This window comes from Physeter macrocephalus, chromosome 10 (assembly GCF_002837175.3).
Source record: "Physeter macrocephalus isolate SW-GA chromosome 10, ASM283717v5, whole genome shotgun sequence".
Classification (NCBI taxonomy): Eukaryota; Metazoa; Chordata; class Mammalia; order Artiodactyla; family Physeteridae; genus Physeter; species Physeter macrocephalus.
Genome location: NC_041223.1, coordinates 80,090,364 through 80,114,470, shown reverse-complemented (window position 1 = coordinate 80,114,470; position 24,107 = coordinate 80,090,364). Strand labels below are relative to the sequence as shown.

At 35.6% G+C, this 24,107-nt stretch overlaps 1 protein-coding gene across 1 annotated transcript in view; it reads right to left on the bottom strand.

The window, feature by feature from the left end:
- Positions 1-24,107, bottom strand: part of ADGRB3 (adhesion G protein-coupled receptor B3) — a 792,587-nt gene that overhangs the window by 56,937 nt on the left and 711,543 nt on the right. The window contains exon 19 of the mRNA XM_024133055.1: positions 25-175. Within this exon, the coding sequence (XP_023988823.1) occupies positions 25-175 (151 nt within the window). The remainder of the gene's footprint in view (positions 1-24; positions 176-24,107) is intronic.

The window sequence follows — 24,107 nt, the reverse complement described above, 5'->3', positions numbered from 1 at the left end:
GAAAGGGACTATTAATATGCTTACCCCATCCAAGGCACAAAAAGCGTTTCCTTATAAGCCGCGTCCTAATTTTTCCCGTTACAGCCATATATGATTGCCACGCCTCAGTCAAAACCCAACAGAATGAAGCCAGGAAGAAAAAGTGCAAAAATGCAGTGGTGGTTGTACAGATGCTCTGTGGAAACAGAAAAGACTCACACTTAATATGCGGGCATCACGTGTCCTTCAGAAGGTTGTTAATCTCCAACTCATTGCTTTTACTTCAAATATCTACCTCTGCTTTGTGACAGAGTAATTATTTACAGAAATTAGAAACCTTGGAGTCTTTATGCTGTACATTATCTATGATAGAAAAAAATGTCCTAATTCCACTTGTGTGCTCAATTTTTTATGAGGTGAAGCCTGAATGTAAATTTAAACTCTAGGGAGATTTAAATTACTACTTTACTTGAATTTTTTTCTTGAAACATAATTATGGGAATGATCCTTTCTTTGGGTTAATTTAAGTTACAGACATCTTGCATAATTCTTTTTGGTACATTCTTTATCCTTCCTTTTTAACCAATAATGCTTTGTTGTATTATCTTTTGATGTTAAGATTATATCGCTGCAGCCTTTCAAAAGAAAAAAATTACTATGCTTTTTTATACAAGTGTGATGTTCAAGGTGTAAGGGCAAAGCACAAAATGAGGTCTGGCTAATAGCCTAGAAAAAATAGCAGACGTATTTCAAAGTACTTAATACATTGCTCTGTGTTATTACACTATAATGTGTATCCTAATCAAATCATTTTGAAAAGCTAACCAAGTCACTGGCTGTACACAGCCATGATTTCAGAGATCTTTTTCTTTGTGCAACTTAATCACTTAAATGTCCCACCATTAGTTACTTGTGACTCTTCTGCAAAGATGAGCAGCTTCATTTTGGTAAAGGTCGCTACTTACTTCACTACTGGTATAATTTCTCTGTGTAAATCTTGTTAAAATGCCAGTCTTTATAAACCAGTCCCAGTAACCAAACTAATTTCTTCCTTTGTCAGTTTCAGTCTTGCTGTTTCCAAAAATTGAAAAAAGCAAAACATATAGAGCTACCAAAAAAATCACTAAAAACTCATAACGAAGAAATAAAAATACAATCCCCATCCTCCCATCTCCATTCCGTTCCACTATAGAAGAATATCTTTTAAAAAATTTAACCCAAATTATTCAAATTATTTGTTTATTCTTTGTAAATTCACCAGATGTTAATTTAGCTTTTCAGTTCTTTTAATCATATATAAAAAAAACTTTACCATGTTTATCTCACCAGGTTGTTTTAATGAGGAGGGATAATGTACAGATGCTGAGTAGGACCGTGCTAGGCAGATGGCAACTGCTTAACTGATTATGAGTATAATCATCATTTCTTTAAGTAGTACTAAAAATGCTGTTACCATTTTTCAGCACGGGATTCCTTATTTCATGTGGTACTTAAATCTACTTGGTACTTAAGTTTACTCTTACAAAACTGATGGGAGTTTGGGACTGACATGTACACATTGCTGTATTAAAAATGGATAACCAACAAGGACCTACTGTATAGCACAGGGAACTCTGGTCAATATTATGTAACAACCCAAATGGGAAAAGAATTTTAGAAAGAATAGATACATGTATATGTATAACTGAGTCACTTTGCTGTACACCGGAAACAATCACAACATTGTTAATCAACTCTAATATAAAATAAAAAGTAAAAAAAAAAAAGCAATCCATAAAATTTGATAACTTTCAGTCTGAGAAAATCATGGATTTCCAGCACCTTCTTCCTCATCCCTTTTCTCTTGTTTCAGCCATAATGTTGTAGGAGCTTTTTTTTTTTTTTTTTGCGGTATGCGGGCCTCTCACTGTTGTGGCCTCTCCCGTTGTGGAGCACAGGCTCCGGATGCGCAGGCTCAGCGGCCATGGCTCACGGGCCTGGCCGCTCCGCGGCATATGGGATCTTCCCGGACCGGGGCACGAACCCGTGTCCCCTGCATCGGCAGGCGGATTCTCAACCACTGCGCCACCAGGGAAGCCCATAACGTAGGAGCTTTAACCAACTGTGATTCCTCCTGTACTTGAGACACAGACCTTTTTCCACGTTGAAGTTTAAACATCTGCAGGCTGATTACTTTGCTCCTTCTTGATCTGTGGTCCCTGATCCCGATTTGAATTTCAAAGATAACCTTTCCATTCAGTTCCTGGACTAGTTACACTTTCTAATTCACCTGTCATTTCCTTCCAACTGGTCGTCTCCTCTCAGTTGTATGTGTTTATTGATTTATAAACTATCAGTACAGGGTTATATGAAACAATGCAAAATGTTGAAATGTTGAAATGATAAGTGCTAGAGGCACTGAAATTTTGTAAGAAGTAGTAAAATGCTCAAGGTCTCACTACAGTGACTTAATTTGCTCTTGCTATATTACGCTTGTTACTTTGGGATTTCTGAGACTCCCTTTAATTCTAATGTAAATTGAAATACACATAATACAAATAATTTGGGGTTACTGACATTTATATTTAGAGAATTCATGTCTCTCGGGACAATAATATGGCCAGAACACGTGTGGGGAAATATATAGTAATGAGAGAAGGAAGACCCATTTCTATAGGTGGTGGCATTCTACTATGATCAGATGAAATTCATATACATCTAGAAAGTGCTCCAAGTATGGAATTAAGCTTTCTCAACGTAAGAAAGGTGTATCTGTGGACTAAAGAGGTCTAAAGTTATGAAACTAATCTTGTACGAAGGGTACAGCAAAACCCTATGATGCTGAGAGAGAGGGCGCTACATTTTGCTTCATTATCATGTGAAGGATCAGTATACTCAGATATGCACTTCATGAAACACACACTGATTTTTCTACTGATGTGTTATATTTGCTAAGCTGTCTTTTAAAGTATAACTTTTATAAATAGCAATTTTCAAATAAAGTCTGTTATTTTCACATTTGTCCCATCAGTTTCCAGAAGGTGGCCACTCTAAGTCTGGGGCTCAGGATTCTCTGATTTCTTCTTCCACAGAACCTAAATCCCACATCTGGAACCCACAGAGATCACCCATCCTTGGATCCCCTCCGTACTGGGGGCTTTTCCACTTATAAACTCAAACTCTGATTTTCCTTTTCTGTCAACGTTCACGTCTTGTCACTTGCTCAATTCTTCCTGCCACCGGACCCTCTGTGGTGACCTCCACCCTCTCACACCCTGTCTTTACTCAGCCCTGTGTGTCTGCTCTCAACTCCATCAGAGCTGGGTCTTCACAGCTTGCCACTGCAAGCACAAGACTACTAGTTCCTCAAGCTCATCATCCACTTCTTCACTCCACCTTCCCTGTCAGACCCCAATTTGGTCCTGCTTGTGTATGACGAGTGTTGTTGACAAATATTACAAAACTTGGAAAGGTATTTAACTTGGCAAAACTGAGGACAGTTTATACCTATAACCTTCAGGTACACTTTTCATCGCAAATCCATAGGGACAACAGAAAATGTTGCATAAAATAACTGGAAAGAAAAGATATGTAAACTGTGGTAGACTAGGTACTGTGAGAATTGCCTGAAAAACAGAAAGCCGACGAGGGAGGAATGAAGAATACAAAGCCCAAGGCTACCCATTAGGAGCAGAGATTAAGACATGGAAATCAGGAGATTTAAGATACATGGATGATACAGAGGTTCCTACATCTGTTTAAAAGTATTTTTGGAAGAAAAAAAAGAGAGAAAATTTGGGGAGGAGGAAACCCTTAAACAAATATTATGGGGAAATTTCTCAGAACATTAAAGATTCTCTAGCTGAAAGACAGATACATACATACACACATACACACACACACCCCAAGATCTATTGTGATGAAATCTGTGAACATCAAGAAAAAAGAGAAAATTTTTAAAGCTGTCAGAGTCAAAAGAAAGATTACTTCCAAAGGAATAAGAATCACATTGACGTCAGATTCCTTGTGAGCAACCCAGGATATAAGCAGACAATAGGCTATCTTCAACATTCTAAGGGAAAATAACTGCAGAATTCTACACCCAGCAAAACTATTATTCAAGTAAAGGCAGAAATAAAGACATTTTTAGAATGGAAAGGAACTTTGAAGTTTATTACCTTAAGATTCTCTCTGAAAGAATTGCTAGACAATAAAAACCAATAATAATAAAAAATCCAGAAGAAGGGAATGAGACAAAAGAAGTCTCATGAAAATCAATATTAAAATATGTTGTCTAAATAAATGCTTATTAAAAATTAAAAATATATATATTCATTATATAGCCACTTGGATATATAATCCAAAATACTATCAATGACGGCTAAAAGGTGAGACATAAAAGTTGCAAGGGAGCAGGGGAATTTAAAAGTATGTTGAAGCCTCCTTTTTGTCTGCAGGAATATTTCAGATACTGATTAACTCTAGATGTTAGAAAAACATGTTTGAACATTTATGTTAACAATGTTAAGGTAACCAAAAAAAGGTAGAAACAATATGTTTGTAAAATAGTAGAAAAATTGAACTAAGAAAAATCTATCAGTCCAATTAAAGGTAGGCAAAAGGGCAAATAGAAAATATAATACACAGAAAAATTAAATGAGGATAAGAATAATTCCAAACTACAGGAATCACAATAAATGGGAATGCTTTAGATTCACTAGTTAGAAGTTAAGAACTTTTATCCTGGATAAAAAAAAAAAAAATCCAGTAATGAGTTTATAAGAGACCTCAAACACAATGACATAGGAGGACTGAGAATAAAGAGATGAAAGAGCTATATTAAGCAAATGCTAATAAGCAAAAATCAGATGTCACAACGTTAATATTGAAAAGAGCATTAAAAGAGATAAAGGACTTTTCATACAGATAAAAGGAGCAGGCCACAAAGAAGTTTCCAAAGCAACACATTTCTATGAAACTCATCAGAAGTTTCCAAAGTATATGAAACAAAACCTGAGAAAACTACAAGGACAAACTGTCAAACTAAGTTTACAATAAAAGACAACCTATAGCTCTCAGAAAGTCATAGAAAAGTGGAGAAAAATAGTAATATGGAATATTATAACAATCAATAAAAGTGATTAATCTTCTTTCTTTACAATATTATACATAAGAAACAACATGTGCAGTTCTTTAAAATACAAACAGAATATTTATAGCAGTTAACTAGTCCTAGGACAGAAAGTAGAATAAAATAAACTTAAGTAATTTGATAACATACAGGACATTTTCACAAACTACAATGTAATGAATTTAGAAATCAAAATTAAAATTCTGTACCTCTTGGGGGGAAAACTTTTAAATAATTAATGAACTAAAGGGAAATTAAAATCCAAATTATAAACTATTTAGAACTGAAAAACAGTATCAAAACTTGTGCAATTTTGCTATTACAGTACTCAGGATAGTTAAAGCCTTAGATAGAAAACAAGAGAAAATGAAAATAAATGGGCCACTTAAAGAAATCAGAAGGCATTTTATAAAGACAAAAGCAGAAATTACAAATGAAAAAATTTAAAAACAGTCAAATTGATCTATAAAACCCAAGCTGATTCAAGAGGCTAATAAAGCAGCTACACCTTTGGCTATTGTGATTTTTTTTAAGGGTGGAGGAGAAAGAAAAATAAATAACATTAGGAATTAAAAATGTTATTAAAAGTATCATAAAAGAATAGCAGGTAATATATATATATAATTGAAAATCTACATAAGATGGATATTCTTCAAGTAAAACGTAAATGATCAAAATTGGCCTGAGAGATAAAATTTAATCTTAGCTAAAATGGAAAGGTAGTAAAAGGTAATAAAAGAAATCTTCAAAAATGACAGAAGTTTCAGAAAAATTTACCGGCAAATTCTAACAAACTTAATGTACTATAAGTCCCATTTTATAAAATATTTTCAGGCCAAAGAAAAAGATTAGAAGTATCTGATTCATTTTACAAGGCTAGAATAACACTGACATCAAAATGAACAAGAATACTATGAGCCACCTTCACTTATCTACATAAATGTGAAAGTATTAAATTAAAGATCAAATCCAGAAATACAGAAAAAAAGATAATAAATCACTGTCAAATAAGTGTGCCCACTAATGCAGGATGATTTCAACATTTAAAGTGACCTCAATATAATTTATTATATTAGCAGATTAAAGAAACCATGTGACCATATCAATAAATGTGAATTTGATAAAATTCAAAATCCAATGATCATTTAAGATATCTTCATTACATATTACGAATAGAGGAGAACATTCTTACTTAATAAAGGTTATCTCTCCAAAACTTATGATTGAAAATCATATCTAATAGTGAAATATTAGAAGCATTCCCATCACGAATAAAAGCATGCCCACCATCACCTCTACTATTCTAAATTGTATAGGAGGTCCTCACCAAAACATTACAACAAAAAGTAATAGGAAAGGAAGAGACAATATTTTCATCATTGCAGAAATATATCTCCTTACTAGAAAACCCAAAAGGATCAATTTTTTAAACAATTGGAAATAATAAGAAGAATCAACAAGGTGGCTGGAAATAAGATCAACATACAAATATTATATTTCCTGTACACTGATATCAATATACAAAACTGACTTCCTTATATACCAGCAATATCCACTGGAAGACGTAATACAAAATTTTTAATTAATCATGACAGATTTGTCTCTCTTCTCCCTCCCAAACCATGTTAAAATGGCCAAATTTTTAAGCAACAGGAAAAAAAGAGAACAGGCAGTAGACAAGAGTGAATGAACTCAAGGCATTGACAAATTCAGAAGATGCTGAGGGAAGGAGGTGTAACTGACTTAGAGTGGCAGAGAAAGTTACAGCCTAAGTTCTTGTAGGGTGAGGGGGTGGTGGAAGAAATACTAACTGTAATGGAGCCAATTCACTCTGCAGACCTTCAGAGGGTTTAACACGTGGAAACAGTAGGGGCCAGAAATGGAATGAAGACCCAGGTTTGCATGGAACTGAAAAAGAGCCAGGTTGGTTGAAAACTCTACATACAGAGTAGCTGAAACTATTTCTTCCCAGCTCAGTGCAGCCTAGCACTGTCACAGGGAGGCTTAGTCTTTGGAAAATTCAGTGGGTTGGGTTCTGAACTCAGACAACAGTCTCAGTGGGTAAGTGTACAAGGCAGACACAAATGTATGTATTAAATCATAGGGCCCTCCCTCTCTTTCCCCCTCACTTCTACTCCCCAAATGCCAGCAGGTCAGAGGTTAAAATTCTCCCCCAAAGGGGAAAAATCTTCATACACTGGCTCATCCTTGATTAACATATAGATTACCTTTCAATAAGTCCATCTACCCTAGTAGAGAGCTTCAAGTCACTTTTTAGGGCCTTGCTTTTATATATGATTACACAGCCAAAGATAATTGGATAATTGAAAAAATCTTCCAACGTGGAAGAATGAAGAAAAGCCAAGCGAAGAAAAAAAGAAGTGAGGCGGGAGGAGAGATAATAGAGGTAACAGAAAAATTAAAACTTCTAAAACAGATTAAGTCCTTCAGAAACTGAGAAAAGACATTGCACCTATAAAACAAACTCACTAGGGAAAGATTATCAGATGAAAGAAAAGGTCCTATTCACAATAACAACCAAAAGTATAAAACACCTCAAATACATTTAACAAAAATGTGCAGGAGCTTCATGTAGAAAATTCTAACATTTAATTAAAGTACGCAAAACAAGACATGAATAGATGGAAAATATATTATGTACATGAATTGGGAGGCTCAGTGTCATGTAAATGTCAATCTTCTCCAAATTGATAAATATATTCAATGCAATTCCCATCAATTCTTTTTTTTTTTAAGTTTGACAGGCCAACTCTAAGTCATGGAGCAAACCAAATACAAAGAATCCTCCAGGAAGTCTCAGTAGAAGAATAAAGCAGGATAGAGGTTTTCCTAATGCATAAAAGAGAATAACATGTAGTCAGATGATCACCATCCCCATTTGGTACATGAGGGTTTGGAGGCACTAAGTAACTTGGCCCATGTTTCATGGTTACTGAATGAGGAGGAGCGGTTAAGACATTGTCTCTGACGCCAGAGATTGTGCACTTCCTTAACTACCTAACTATACTGCATTTTGACAATGTTTTCTTGCTCATTAATAGCCTAAGCCTCACAATCCTTTTCATCTTTTTCAGGCCCCAACTTCCCCCCTTACTCTTATATCAGATGGGCTTGCCTTCAACATTACTGATGAGGTACGGACCATCAACAGTATTGTTAATCTCATATTCCCTGGGACCCTTAGCTTCATCTACCTCTGCCTCCTTTCCAGAGCAGACCCTCACCCTTCCAGGAGCTGGTGTAATAGAGCTAAGAGGCAGGTTCACACACTGCTTCATCTGCTGTAAAAATGAGGATGCTGACAGCACCTACTTTGTAGGACTGTTGTAAAGGTTAAATGGCATGATCTATGTAAAGAGCTTGATACATAGTAACTACTCTGGACCCTACATTTGGTCAGCTTTATACACTCCTCATTTAGTTAGCTCCTATATGCTTATATACATAATCTCCTAGCCTACAAATCTGTTAAAATATCTATCTTCAACCAACAAACCAACCAATCAACCTCCTTTTCATTGACTTTTTATGGACTGGTTCTCATCGGGTTGCTTTCTCTCTTTCCAATTGTCAAAATTCTTGAAAGGTTAAGCTGTTCATCAACTTCTTTACTACCAGCTCACATATTCTCTTCTTGCCATACAGGATCTCCCCTGAATTGCCCTCCCACAAGAATAACCCATGACTTCCTAATTTCCAGAGCTCATGAATGGAATTTTTTTAGTTTGCCACACAAATTTTGGACCTCAACATTCTCACGCATAATGAGATCGTTACTATATGATCTTTAAAGGCTTCCCTAGCTCTAAAATTCTACAATACCATGAATACTCTCTAATTAAAGACCTCATCAGGATATTCACTTCTTCTTGAATTAATTTAATTTTTAATTAATTAATTTTGGAAATTTATGTTTTCCCAGGAAATTATCCTTTTCATTTATATTTTCCAATGTCTTAGTATCTGGTTATACACTATAATGTTCTCATAAGTTTTAAGAAATACCATTTGTTCATTTCTAAGTTTGATTATCTAAATTTCTTACTTCTTATTAGGTTTATCAAAGATGTCTATTTTACTAGTTTATTTCAAATCTTAATGATTCTTTAATTCCAACTTGAAAAATATTTTACATTATTACAGTGAAGAATTTTTCAAAGTGTGAAATATAATTATTTACTCTTTTCATTTGGCAGATTTTCAAGAATTCTAGGAACAAAACACAGATTTTACCTTATTTCCAACATTCAAATAAATCAGAGAGAAGGGTGTTAACATTTAAAAATAAGCAATCTTAGATAACTATTTTGTAAATATTTCAAAAAAGCAAAAGAGAAAATGCTTTTGATGAGAGACACATGATATAATAAAGCCTCCATGCAGAGAAACCTGATTTTGTTAAAAATATGAAAAACAGAATATTAAGATGAAGCACTCCAGGAAAATATTTATAAACTATCAAACAGTATCAATATCCATATACTTTAATTTCAGCATTTATGGAGAAATCAAGAATCATTGCAGTTATCGTGACATTTTAACAATCTTAGACAAACTGAAATAATTCCTTAATATGACAGAATTCGTATTTGAATTACTTTAATACTTTCCTGTATTCACATACTGATTTGTCCATAATAAATGAATTTTAAATGTGTATACCTTGCTATTCACATAGAATAAAACATGTATTCAATACCAGACACATACAGCATAATTTTGGGATGCATCCATAACTCTTTACATATGAATGTTGCTATGGGAAGAAATTATGGCTCACCACCGTTGTGATTTTCAAAGACAGTCCTTTAAAGGCTACACTAATAATTTCCTATTTGTAATATTCAGAAAACGGTAGTTCTTACAGACTAAAAATGAATTGTTGTGAGCGTGAAATAAGATAATGGATAAAAAGAGCTTTACACAAAAGTAGTACATAACTTCACATAGAGTAAATGCACAATAAATGATAGATGTTAATAATAAGATCATAATTAAAACCTTAATCAAATACATGAATTATTTTCATTTGGCAAAACAAACTTATTTAAAGATGTTTTACTACATTTTAAAAGATGATGAGAAAACTAAGTTGTCAAGCACATCCTCTGTCTTAAACACCAATTTCACAGCAATGTTACACGGTCAATATTTATAAATGAGGAAATGAAACTCAGTGAAGTCGTGTCTGAAGTTGCACAGGTAGCAAATGAAGAAGCATGTGCTCCTTTCACTACAATATGCTGCCTGTGCCGTGAAGGACCCGATTTTGCTAATACTCATATTTATGTGGTTATACTATATCTTTTCAAGCCACCAAAAATTCTTTTTGAAATAAAAGTGTATAGCTTTTAAATAAATAGATGTTATTATAAACAAACAAAAAGGATATTAAGTGATCTGTCCTTATTGTCCAAATCATCACCAAATAAAACAGAAAAATGCACCATTTAAAAGTACAGCTTTACAACAATAACAAATGTTGGTGAGGGTGTGGAGAAAAGGGAATCCTTGTGCACTGTTGGTGGGAATGTAAATTGGTGCAGCCACTATGGAAAACAGTATGAAGTTTTCTTAAAAAACTAAAAATAGAGTTGCCATATGATCCAGCAATTCCACTCCTGGGTATATATCCAAAGAAAATGAAAACACTAGTTCTAAAAGATACATGCACCCCAATGTTCATAGCAGCATTATCTACAATAGCCAAGATATGGAAGCAACCTAAGTGTCAATCAGCAGATGAACAGATAAATCTACTCAGCCATAAAAAAGAATGAAATTTGCCATTTGCTATAACATGGATGAACCTGAAGGGTATTAGGCCTAGTGAAATAAATCAGACAAAGACAAATACTGCATGTTATCACTTATACGTGGAATCTAAAAAATAAAATAAATGAATGAATAAAACAAAACAGAAACAGACTCACAGATATAGAGAACCATTTAGTGATTGCCATTGGGGAGAGAGATGGGGGAGGGGCAAGATAGGGGTAGGAGGTTAAGAGGTACAAACTATTATGTATAAAATAGGTAAGCTACAAGGATATATTTATACAGCACTGGGAATATAGTCAATAATTTTTAAAATGGAGTATAATCTACAAAAATATTGAATCACTATGTTGTACACCTGAAAGTAGTATAATATTGTAAATCAACTATCTTTAATTAAAAAAAGAAAAAAAATCGTTGAGACAGTAGGTTTCATGTTAAGTGTTCTATTAAAAACAAAAACAACAACAACAAGAAGAAAGGGACACAAGGCAACTTTGGAAAGTTTGGGATGTATCTACTACCTTGATTGTGGTGATGGTGTAGTGAGTGTTTGTGTATGTTTAAACTCATCTAACTGCACACATTAAGTATGTGCAGTTCTTTGTATATCAATTATACCTTAATAAAGCTGTTTTTAAAAATGTATAGTTCTGGTTATATAGATTCCACCAACACATATGCAAATGCCGAATGGAATGAATCATTAAGACCATTAAGTGTTGTGGCTTTAAGCATCATCATTTCACAAAATTAAATAAAAACTTTATGGTATTAAGGATTCAATCAGAATCTTTCTGTTAATGTCACTTCTTCAGCCTCCCTCATTCCATAGCTGCTGTGACATGCTACATCAACAGCAATGTCATTTGCAGAAAACTGACAAACATCTCTCATAGACCCAGATACTTAGCTTGTGCATTGTTCCCCTTGGATGTAAAGGAAAATATCAAGAGAAGAGATGTAATGGACTTTAGTTCTCTCTTGAAAACTCTTGGCTCACCATTAAAGTTCTAATACTCGCTTAAAAGCAGTGGCACAAAACTAAGATGAGGAAATGTTATTATATTATTATCTCTCTGATTCACCATTTTTGAAGAAAATTGAACAATAGAAGACATTGCTAAATAGTCATGTACGATATAAAATAGTTATGAGTAAAGGAACAATATCAATGGTTGTTAAATATGAATACCGCAAACAATAATAACTCTTATTTGCTAGATATTTATAATTTCATATTAAAATAAAGCAGCACTATTAAAAAGAAAATAAATGCTAGATAGATGTCAATGGAGATAAAAATCTGTTCCACAGATGTCAAAAATATGTATCTTGCAAAAACATGCTCCTAATTTGCAGACCTTGGAAAGTTTGTCACATATAATGGGGAAATCTGGTTCTTTGAAATATGTCCTTTGGGAATCCAAACATTTGTACATCACACACAGCAGATGCTTCATTATATACTGTTATCTCCAGACTTAGGAAATAACTATTTTTCAAAATGAAATTAAATTAAGCCACTTGCTAAATAAGGCCAAGAGTTCATCTAAAGCTTCACTAATAACTTGGAATCTTCGAAATGTGTTATAAGCTCTAAGACACTTCTAAAAACTGACTTACATTGTGATCTGTATTTGTAGAGGAAATCATTCATCAGTGAGTGTATATCCTCTGGTTTAAGCAAGCACCACATACAGTCACTCAAAAGGGATAATAGTAACTTGTGTATAAAGTTGCCTTCAACTTGTAACAGCAGAGCAAATAAAATAAAACTCTGTAGCCTTGTTGCTAGGGTTTCTAGGTTTTGAAAATATTTCTTTGATGACTTGGAAGGCAGAGGAAGATAACAAGAAGAAGACATTTTAATATCAAGAAGACATTTATTTATTTACTGTTTGTCAAGTTTAATCAACTGTCTACTTGGTATCACAAGACTATTTCAATGTGGAGTGAAAACAACTTTTGATTTAGAGACCACATGGTGTGAAAATGTCCTAGGTTTTAGAGGCAGGCTAGTATTTCTCAACTTTGGCTGGACAGGATTATAACCTAGGGAGCTCTAAAAAATACGCACCTATTAGTGCGATCCCCTAAGACTTTAATGCAATCAGTCTGGGGTGTAGCCTGGCCATTTTAGAATTGTCAAGGCTCCACTTATGATTCCAATGTGCATCCAACATAGACAGTCAATAACTCCAGACGTGTGACCTTGTATACATTTTTCAATTTCTCACAGCTTCAATCTTTCATTTGTCAGATGGAAGTGAAAATGTCCACTACATAGGGTCACCTTAAAATTACATATAATTGATGTAAAATGCTTAGCTCTTGGTGGTTTCTAAAAAGGATTAGCAATAATGACTATCCATGCAAATTCTCAACCCATTATTGTAACTTATCTAGTCATAGTCAGTTCCTAGAAAGAATAACAAAAATGGACCCCTCTGCTATGCATTCATATTTTAATTTATAATGCCAATAGAACTGATATACTTCTTTATAGAACCCCCTATGAAAAGATAATCAAGTAGCTAACAATGAAAGGTGTGGAAAAAAACAAGCCAAAACAGAGTAATGCTGTCCTTGGTGGTGCAAGGAGAAAGGCAGACTCCTCCAGATACTTAAGGGAAAATGACTGATGCTGAAAGACCCCCTCAGTTAAATTATGCAATTCACTCGGCCAGTTATGGGACTCTGGCCATGACGACTTGTAGAAATCTCAAAGAACTTCTCCAAAGAACCAGTTTCAGCCCTGAGATTGGGTGGTTCCATTTGTGCTTACCTTTCAAATCTCTATTTCCTTATATCTGAGCCATCCAACCCCAGATATTTCCAGTCCAATATGTCTAAAAATAAACTCTTTACCCTTCCTCTTTAGCTAGCTCCTCTTTTACTGTTTGCTATTATTGAAAGAACACCCTCATTCTCATGAATGAATGAAATCTAGATGTCAGCCTTGTAATTCCCCCACAACCAATCAATTACCCATTCCTATTTGAGTATATTTAATAACGATATATTGACTCCACTGACCTTTCCATTTCCACAACCTTAGATGGGGCCGTCACACGCTCTTTCCTGAACTCTTAGTGACAGAGTGAGGTTTCGGTGTAGAGACCACCCTTCTGCCGGCCCCATCTCCAGCTCCTTTAGCAGGCTCCAGAGTAAGCATTGCAAGATGTCCCTGCCACTCGCGTCAACAAGTTAATCAAGGAAAGGTCTTTGATAATTCAAAAAGAGTAATGTACCACAATGTTCACTGCAGCTCTATTTACAATAGCCAGGACATGGAAGCAACCTAAGTGTCCATCAACAGATGAAAGGATAAAGAAGATGTGGCACATATATACAGTGAAATATTACTCAGCCATAAAAAGAAACGAAATTGAGTTATTTGTAGTGAGGTGGATGGACCTAGAGTCTGTCACACAGAGTGAAGTAAGTTAGAAAGAGAAAAACAAATACCGTATGCTAACACATATATATGGGATCTTAAAAAAAAAAGTTTATGAAGAACCTAGGGGTAAGACAGGAATAAAGAAGCAGACACAGAGAATGGAATTGAGGACAAAGGGAGGGGGAAGGGTAAGCTGTGACGAAGTGAGAGAGTGGCATGGACATATATACACTACCAAATGTAAAATAGATAGCTAGTGGGAAGCAGCCACATAGCAAAGGGAGATCAGCTCGGTGCTTTGTGACCACCTAGAGGGGTGGGATAGGGTGGGTGGGAGGGAGGGAGATGCAAGAGGGAAGAGATATGGGAACATATGTATATGTATAACTGATTCACTTTGTTATAAAGCAGAAACTAACACACTATTATAAAGCAATTATACTCTAACAAAGATGTTAAAAAAAAAAGGAAAGGTCTTTGAATATGTCTGGTATATACTAAGTGCTAAATAAATATGTGGTGTCATTATCAGTATTTTTATAATTATTAGAAGGGGATATGGGTATGAGATTTATTTTCACAATGAGAAATACTAAAGTATGTTTAAATGTTAAGTGAATAATCAAATAGAGAGAGAAACTGAATCAGGAATGAGAAAAAACTGCATCAAGTTCAGGAAAATTCTGACAGAAATGAAATCTAAAGCACATGAGAAGAATGAACCTTTGAGAAGGTCCTAATTTAAAACAGGTAGGAGAGAAGAACGACGGGGTGAAATGTAGATGAGATGGCATATTTGTGGTGGGAAAGTAAGATCATTCTTCTCTGTGATGGCTGGCAGATTCTTTCTGGAGTAGGATTGAGACAGTTGCTAAAGTTATAGAAGTAGGAGGGAGATCAGAGGTTTGAGTACATATGGAGGGACTGGGAATTCTCTTTGTTGAGAATTGGAGGGCCAGATGACATGGAATTGCTAGGCAGCTTTGAAGCCTCTATCCAGCTGAGTGACCATGCGTGTATCAGCTCATCACCACTGGAAAACCGAAGACCTAGAGCATAGGCCCCCATCCAACTCTGAAGCCAAGGATTCCAGTCCCCTGCAAAAGTTGAGAAATACTGGTTCTGCTGTTTTTCTGTTTGGGTGTTTTCCTGGGTTCCATTTGCAATGGACCATCCAGTATACACATGGTTCCATTTTCTCCCCGCTTTGACTTCTTGTTACACTCCCCTTGCTGCTGTGCTCTCAGAAGACGGAAACCAGCTCCCTGGAAACAATTCAAACTATTGCCGGGAACAAATCAAAATTTCAGCACATTGGTTGGGATATACTGAAATCACATTGTCTCAAACCCCTTATTCTGAAGCAAGATTGAAGATGTGTCTCAAGCTGCTTCTTATCTTCTAATAAACAATGACTTTTGAAAGTTTGGAACCCTGCCAGGCTAGGTTCTCAGCTTCTCAGCATGTGGGACAGACAACTACGGTCAGAGTGCTGTGGTCCAGATTGGACAAAAATAATAGATCACAAAACAAACTATTTCCAGTATCATTACTTTTATAAGTAATGACTATAAATACCTTTTTGGAAGACATTCATTTATTGGGAAAGAATAGTTCAGCCCAGACAAACCCTAGATAATCTCTTTATCATGTCTTAATAGGTTTTGCCGTCAAGGAATTCAGGGTCAAAATATTTCTTGAGTATCCAGTGTATGGAAAATCCTGGATTAGGCAAGTTACAATATAAACATTTTACACAAGAACATAAAACTATAAATTATTTAAGTATAAAACACATCTGCAAGCAGTTATGACATATGCATGTGTTTAGTACAGATTACTGAAAGGAATAAGGTCAAGAGGATAAGGACACTTAAAATTCAGAATTTAAGTTGCTGGGTTTTTGGTGTGTGTATAAAACACATTCTTAACATTACTTAATTTCTTTTTCCAGTACAGAATATTAGCTAAATTTTATGAGGACAATTCACTTTTAAATCTGGAGATTAAATGACACTAGCAAAAAGTTGATTGAAAAGAGGAAGGAAGTAAAAACACTATTTTACGTTATTTTCAGAACATTAAAACATTAGCAGTATACTACATAATAACCTCATACTTTGTTTAGAAATGGTGACGGCTGGATCACAATGTTTCTGGGTTGGCCAAAACTTTATTATTAAGCTCCTTTGGTTTCATTGTGACATGGCATGCCTTATACCATTTCCTTTTATCATATTTTAAATTTTTATTTAAAACCAAAACAGCAAAAATGTGTCAACAGGAAAAGAGAAGCAAAATCCAAAAAGCAATTAAGTCAAAAATAGATCTCACTAAATATTTTAAGTGTAATCTTTTATTCTTATATCATGACTTTTAATTATACAGTTTAAAGTAATGTGGATGAGCTGAGAAACTCCCTCCTTTTTTATTCACAAGCAAGAGTACAAGCGAGAGAGATCTGGGCTCAAGGTTGAGGGGGAAAGGGTGAGGAGTGGAGGAGGAGTTGAAAGGTGTTCCCAGTCATCTCTAGAGAGCTATAATTTCATTCCCCTCATTTTAGGAGGGTGAAACCCGTTCCTCTCGCCCCACCTCCAGCCTTGCCTCCTTCTCTTCTTCTCCATACATTTTTGCCTTCTGAGGAGAGGTGCGGCATAGTCAAAGTTAGTGTTGGAACAGAAAAGAAAGAAGAAAGAGAATTCATTTACATCCAGCAACCTGTCCTCCTACTTTGACCACAATGTCCTAATGCCAGGATTCCACAAGGAAGAGAGCTTTGCTACAGAATCAACTCGATTCCAATGAACCAAATACTATATAAATAACTGAATCAGTTCAGATCAAGTTAATATTATATAAATCATATCTGTCTTTTTCTAAGTATCTACTTATTTATGTTATTCAATTCAATATGTACATGCCAAGTGTATGTTTCTAAGAGAAATCAGATTATGATTCATATTCAGTTCTCAATTACAGGCTCTCAATGCATGAAACACTCTCTTGTAGTACTTGAAGCACTTTGAGAGGAATACACATCCTTTCAGGTTTCTAGGATCCCATTTAATGTATGACTATAGCAAACAATGATTGTATCTCAGAATAACACAACACCTTTTTTTTCTTCCATGAATTCAAAATCATTTTCTCTTGTATTATCACAGTATCTGTTGGAAACTCCTATTTTTATGCTTATTTCAAAGATTATAGTTTTTAAGGATCAGGAATTTGTTTTCTTTTTTTATGTTCAGTGGAATACCTCGCCCATAGATTTTATCCAGTAAATAGTTGTCCTATGAAAAAATTAAGAAAGTAGCTCTGTTATTAATAAATTCAAAGGAGATTTTGGCTTGAATATACGTGCTGTTGCTTGGTGGTGATTAAGTGTGAGGAGTTATCCATTATTATTGTTGTAGAGATGACTAGCTTCCTTCGATATTTGTTCACTCCTTGACCTCGTAACAGAATGTTAAAAGATAATACCTGGGCACATAAGGCTCCAGAATAAAAACTGAATTTTTCCATCCTTTCTTTTAAGGTCATATGATTAGATTCTTGCCAATGGAAGTTAAACAAAAATAGTATGGGGATTTTGGAAAGTATCCTTTTCTTTCCCTTTTCCTTTTTGTTGTAAGATGGAAGGTTTACATGATGGCTGGAGCTTGAGCAGCCATCTTGGACACTGAGTGGAAGTTGCAAATTTAGTATGGCAGAAAAAAGTCCAAAGGAACTGGGTCCCTAATGACAGAGAGCTGCCTATATTTATATTAAGTATGGAATAAACTTTTATATCTTTTACATCACTCTTGTTTTTCCCATAACTCAGAGCCAAAGTTAAACCTAAATATTATATTTGGTATCAATGTATAAAAGACAGACATGTATTATCATGTTCTTAATTGATAAAATATTATATATTGTGCTAGAGTAAATGCAGTCTGTGAACCAATTGGAATAAATTTTACTACTCTGCCAAGCTCGGAAGTAAATCCAAATATTTACACTCCATTTAATATACTCTGAACCATATCTTCCTCGTCTCCACTAAATGCCCCCTCACTTAGCAATAAACAATATTTGTGAAGTGAGGTATGTGGCTTTCCCAAAGTCACACAGTAGGGGCAGAGCAAGGACCCAAAGTCATGGCTTTTGATTTATTCCAAGTCTCATTTGCTTTCCTTCACACTGAATGTTATTAGTGGATCTGTTTGAATTGGAAATGACCAATATCATCTAAAATTATTAAACTGGAGCAGATCCTAGACATCTAAAACTTGTCACTAAACAAAATTCTCACCTTGTTCCTCCCTGCCTTTCTAGCAGATGGAAGTCAAGATTCGTGGCTTCATATTTTTCCTAGTGTGATACTGACACCAGAATGTACACTTCAGTTTCAAATTTAATTCATAAGTTGGGATGAACACCTCACCAATGTATTTGAGGCTGGGGGCTCTGTAGCAAAGAGAGAGTAACGTTTGTGCCAGCCACATCCCCCGACTATTCCCCCATCAGCAGGACCAGTTCCCCGAGTTCTTCCACTGGGATGACCAGTTGGCTTGGGCTATTGTATTGAATTAGAACAGCTAGGAATGCGATCCTCCTGGGATCTCTAAGTACATATCTTGAACCTAGAACGTGGGAGTGTTCTTTCTTTTGAGGAAAAAAAGTTCCTACTTGCTTCAGCAAATAAAGGTAGAACCAGGTCAAGCAGAGAATTTCCAAAAGTGTCAGGGAAAGGTGAAGAAGAGCTATTCCGGGGATGTGGTTACAATGTAAGCTCCCTTTGACTATTAGTTTAAATAGGATGTTGCAGGAACTCAAAATGTATCAGTGTTCAAATTATTCAAAAACCAGAGATTATGATACTTCACTGTTTGTAATCTGACTTATTTTTTTCTGACAAATCATTTTATTTTTATTTATTTATTTTTTAACACCTTTATTTGAGTATAATTGCTTTACAATGGTGTGTTAGTTTCTGTTTTATAACAAAGTGAATCAGCTATACATATACATACATCCCTGTATCTCTTCCCTCTAGCATCTTCCTCCCACCATCCCTATCCCACCCCTCTAGGTGGTCACAAAGCACCGAGCTGATCTCCCTGTGCTATGCAGCTGCTTGCCACTAGCTATCTATTTCACATTTGGTAGTGTATATATGTCCATGCCACTCTCTCACTTCATTCCAGCTTACCCTTCCCCCTCCCCATGTTCTCAAGTCCATTCTCTACATTGCATCTTTATTCCTGTCCTTTCCCTAGGTTCTTCAGAACATGTTTTTTTTTTCTAAGATTCCATATATATATATGTGTTAGCATACTGTATTTGTTTTTCTCTTTCTGACCTACTTCACTCTGTATGACAGACTCTAGGACCATCCACCTCACTACAAATAACTCAATTTTGTTTCTTTTCATGGCTGAGTAATATTCCATTGTATATATGTGCCACAACTTCTTTATCCATTCATCTGTTGATGGACACTTAGGTTGCTTCCGTGTCCTGGCTATTGTAAATAGTGCTGCAGTGAACATTGTTAACCTGACTTATTTTTAATGTGAATTACTCAAGCCTGGCGATATCTTTTAGATTTGCTTAAAATGCAGCACTTAACACAAGTGTGACTCTGAAATCCATTAAAAAATTAACTATATTTTTAATCAGTCACAATACAACTGGCTCTTTAATATCATAACTTTATAGAAGATAATGACATTAAGAGATTTTTAGAATCAAATAAACATCAAGGAAAAGGAGTAATTACTGAGAATGCAATGCAGCTGGACTTAGAACTGTAGTTTGAAACTAGAGTATGAGCACAGTTGGGAAAGCAAGAAAGTTGGTGGTGGCAAAAAAAAAAAAAAAAGAGTTATTTTTACAAATATAACCGATACAGTATCTTAAGAACAAAGCACAGAGTAAGGAGAATGAGGGGGTAGCATTGCCCTGCAATACGACAGAGGCTACAGTAAGAAGCTATGATCTTGTGGTTAGTAGGAATGAATAAGTTGAACACTCTAGGAAATCTTGCTGGATCTCCAAAGTCTGCCATGTGCCTTCCTATGTTCTTGGGCCCCATCCTCTTGGATAAGCACCACTGTACTATCACAGCTCGTTTAATTGTCTATCTACTCCCACTCCACACTGCCATGCACACTTTCAGATGAAAGGACCAAAGACGAAGCTTCAGTTTGCTATAACTTTGTTGCTGTTCATCATTATAAATGTAGAATCAAGCCTGACCTGTGTTAAGAAATAAAAACTCTCAGTTGCTGAATGAATGTGTGATTGACTGAGTGAATCACTGGATGAATGAACACTTTCTGTCTTTGCATTGCTCTGTTTCTAGTTACTGATTTGTCTGGCTTATCTTCCTGAATGCAAGCCTCCAGAAGCAGCTCTATCTCCAGTCCACTCCTCTATTAGTTACTAAGCCACGAATGAGAAGATGTTCTTATTTTTCCCATAAATGAGAAGAGGTAGCACCTTATATTCTATGTATGACAAAGACTGGAGACTTTGGATAAAAGCAAGATAAAAGATAAGTGTTACTGGTCCTGCTTTTACAAAGAAACTATATGTCGGATGACCATACATCAAGACATCATTGAACTTATATAGATAATATCATGATGGTGCTGGATGACTCAATGACACACTCCTGATTTCTATGGTATAAAAGAAAATTCACAGTGATTAACTAATCCCCAGTTCAAAACCAACATGTATTTAGAATCAATGATAACACACCATATGAGGGCTTGAAAAGTCGAAAAAGCTCTGTGGTCAAGGAAACAGCCAGTATAGATTACTTACATGAGCCAGTGGTCAGGTGGAGTGTTTACCTGCAGCTCCACAAAGTGACCATGGCCCTAGGTCTGGTTCCTCTGTGGGCTGGCTGGTTTCACCTTGTTCTTTCTCCCACACCCTGACACATTAACCTTAATGAGCCCTAGAGGAACTGTGAAGGAACTTATGTGTAGAAAAGTATAAATCTAACCTTAGTTCTAGAAAGAGGATTAAAGTGACCCAGGAGCCTCTCCTTTATAGCAGAAGGGCAACAACTTAAGAAAAACAAAAGATGACCTGATAATTCAAACAGAGAAGTAATTCATCCTCTATCAATCAGCCATCTCTATTAACCAGAAAAGTAGATTGTGCAGCTGTCACAATGTGAATATCTTGAAATTAATAATCAGAGAAAGACTGAAAGACGTTCCTTTGTCTTAGGAGCATATATATTTAGGATAAGTATAATTTAGGAAAATTGTATATTCGATGGCCATTAAAAGTCCTGGTTTTTTTTTTTGGTTGTTGTTTGTTTGTTTGATTTTGCTTTGTTTTGAGTGGCTGCTATGTGCTAGGCACTGTGTTAAGTGGTTTAGCTGCATTATTTCTAGACTTTATGATAGTCCTTCCAGGAAATATTATCACTTATTATTATTGCCATATACAGATGAGGAAAGTGAGGATCAGACAAATTAAGCAAAATACTCAAAGTCCAATAAAATGTAATGAGTCATGTTAAGATTCAGATCCAGACTCACAGAACTCCTCAGCCCGTGCTCTTATATGACTCTGTACTTCCTCTTAAATATTGGAAAATTACAGATTCATATATGGTACACAACAGATTTGGACACCAAAATATTCTATTAACTACACCATTTTAGAGAATAGACTAGTACATGCCTCCAAAACTGACAATGCTGATAGAAAGTGTTACCCTTATTCTAGAGGCAGATAAACCGAGAAAAATAAAGAAATATTACACCTCCAAAGCTTTGACATACAAAGACTGACAAAATATAACGACCAAAGAAGCAAAAGATAACATTCACTTGAGTTTAATGCGTTCAAATCAATAGACAGCTGGTCCCTGACTTACGATGGTTCAATTTACAATTTTTAAACTTTATGATGGTGTGAAAGTGACAGCAGTCAGTAGAAACCCTACTTGAAATTTTGAATTTTGGTCTTTTCCCAGGCTAGTGATACATGGTCCTTCATGATGCTGGGCAGGGGCAGTGATCCACAGCTCCCAGTCAGCCCCAAGATCACGATCATGAACAACCGATAGACTGACAACGATTCTGTACCCAGACAGCCATTCTGCTTTTCACTTTCAGTACAGTATTCCATAAATTGCATGAGATATTCAACAGCATATTTTAAAACAGGCTTTGTGTTAGATGATTTTGCCCAACTGTAGGCTGATATAAGTGTCTGAGCACCTTTAAGGTAGGCTAGGCTAAGCTATGATGGTCAGTAGGTTAGGTGTATTAAGTGCATTTTCGACTTACAATATTTTCAACGTATGATGGGTTTATCAGGACATAACCCCACTGTAAGTCAAGGAAGATCTGTAGTTAAAACATAAGGAAGACAGTTGCAGCGTCTAAGATATCTAATTTCATTTAAAGATCCAGTAGCTGTATTTTCACTATACTCTCACTGCTAGTAGGAAGAGTCTAAGAAACACATTGTCCCAGAGAGGAAAAGAGAGAATATTTAAATTTTCTTTAAACAAGTCTTTGAAATCCTAAAATCAGGGGATTGAACTTATAGAATATATTCAAGCCATGTGGATGTTATATTTTTGTTTTGATTCAAAGCCTGGAGAAAACAAACGGGGTTTTCCATCATGATCTAATTATGCACTCAATATAAGTTTGAGGAGAAAACCTACAACATTAATAACTCAAGGATTAAAAAGTTCGACTTGCTTTGCCATTCAGTTATAAAGAGTGGTAAAAATGCAGTTCAACTTGGAAATTAGAAAATAAGCATATGAACTCCTTCTCTTTAAACTTATGATTTGTTTAAAATTTTTGCTTAGAAGAATATTATTGAAAGAAGAAAAAAACAGAAATGAACGTCAAAGCAGATAAAAGATAAAAGTCTACAGTGAGGCCATAACAGAGCCTGAGCCTTGAGAGCAATTACAGACTGAGGAAAGCGTGCCGAGGTCAAGAAAAATGTCCTTGAAAGAAGAATCAGGATTCATAGGAGATTATAATCAAGCTAATGATGGGGTCCTAGTGTACAACTAAACCAAACCCCAAACTCAAAAACTAAAAGATGCTTTTCCCAGGCCTCCCATTAAACAAAAGGTCCTCTAGAGATAGGTCAGTTTTATGGGTCATTTTTAAAATAATGTCTTTTATTGTGTAGGAGAGAAGACTTAGAATGAATATCAGCAAAACAAAACAAAACAAAAAACAACAACAACAAGAAAAAAACAAGAAAAGCTTAAGAAGAAATGGACTCCAAAAGGATCAGACATCAGATGATGTGAGAGGAAGTGAATAAAGGCCAAAATTTTGTGAGATGGAAAAATGTTGAGTGTGAGGACACACGTGGTGAGAAGGGTGACCAAGGCCTTCCCATCCCCTCCTGGACTAAACGTCAGACAGGCTTCCTCTGACTGCAGGCCCCACCTCCCTTTTCTTAGAGCATTCACTTTAGGAAACTTGGAATTGTAACTCTTTCTCTGACCCTTGGAGATGCAAATCTTCTGCCACCCAGGAATGTCTTTCTCAAGGACTTGGGAGCGCCCTCTTTGAAATGGAACTGTCAGAAAGGTGGTGCCCCTCCCAATCTCTGCAGGAAGGGTCACTAACCTTCCCCATCAACCCCCAGTGCTTTTCCCATCACTGACTCCAGTGTTTAATAATCCTCTCGTCTTTTGTTTCAGCAGAGTTGAATCAATCTCATTGCCCTGTTGCAACTGTCTTTCTCCTCTATTTCAATAAAAAACTCTTCTCTGCCATTTTTAACGAGTGCCCAGTGCATTTTTTTCTTTTACAAGGG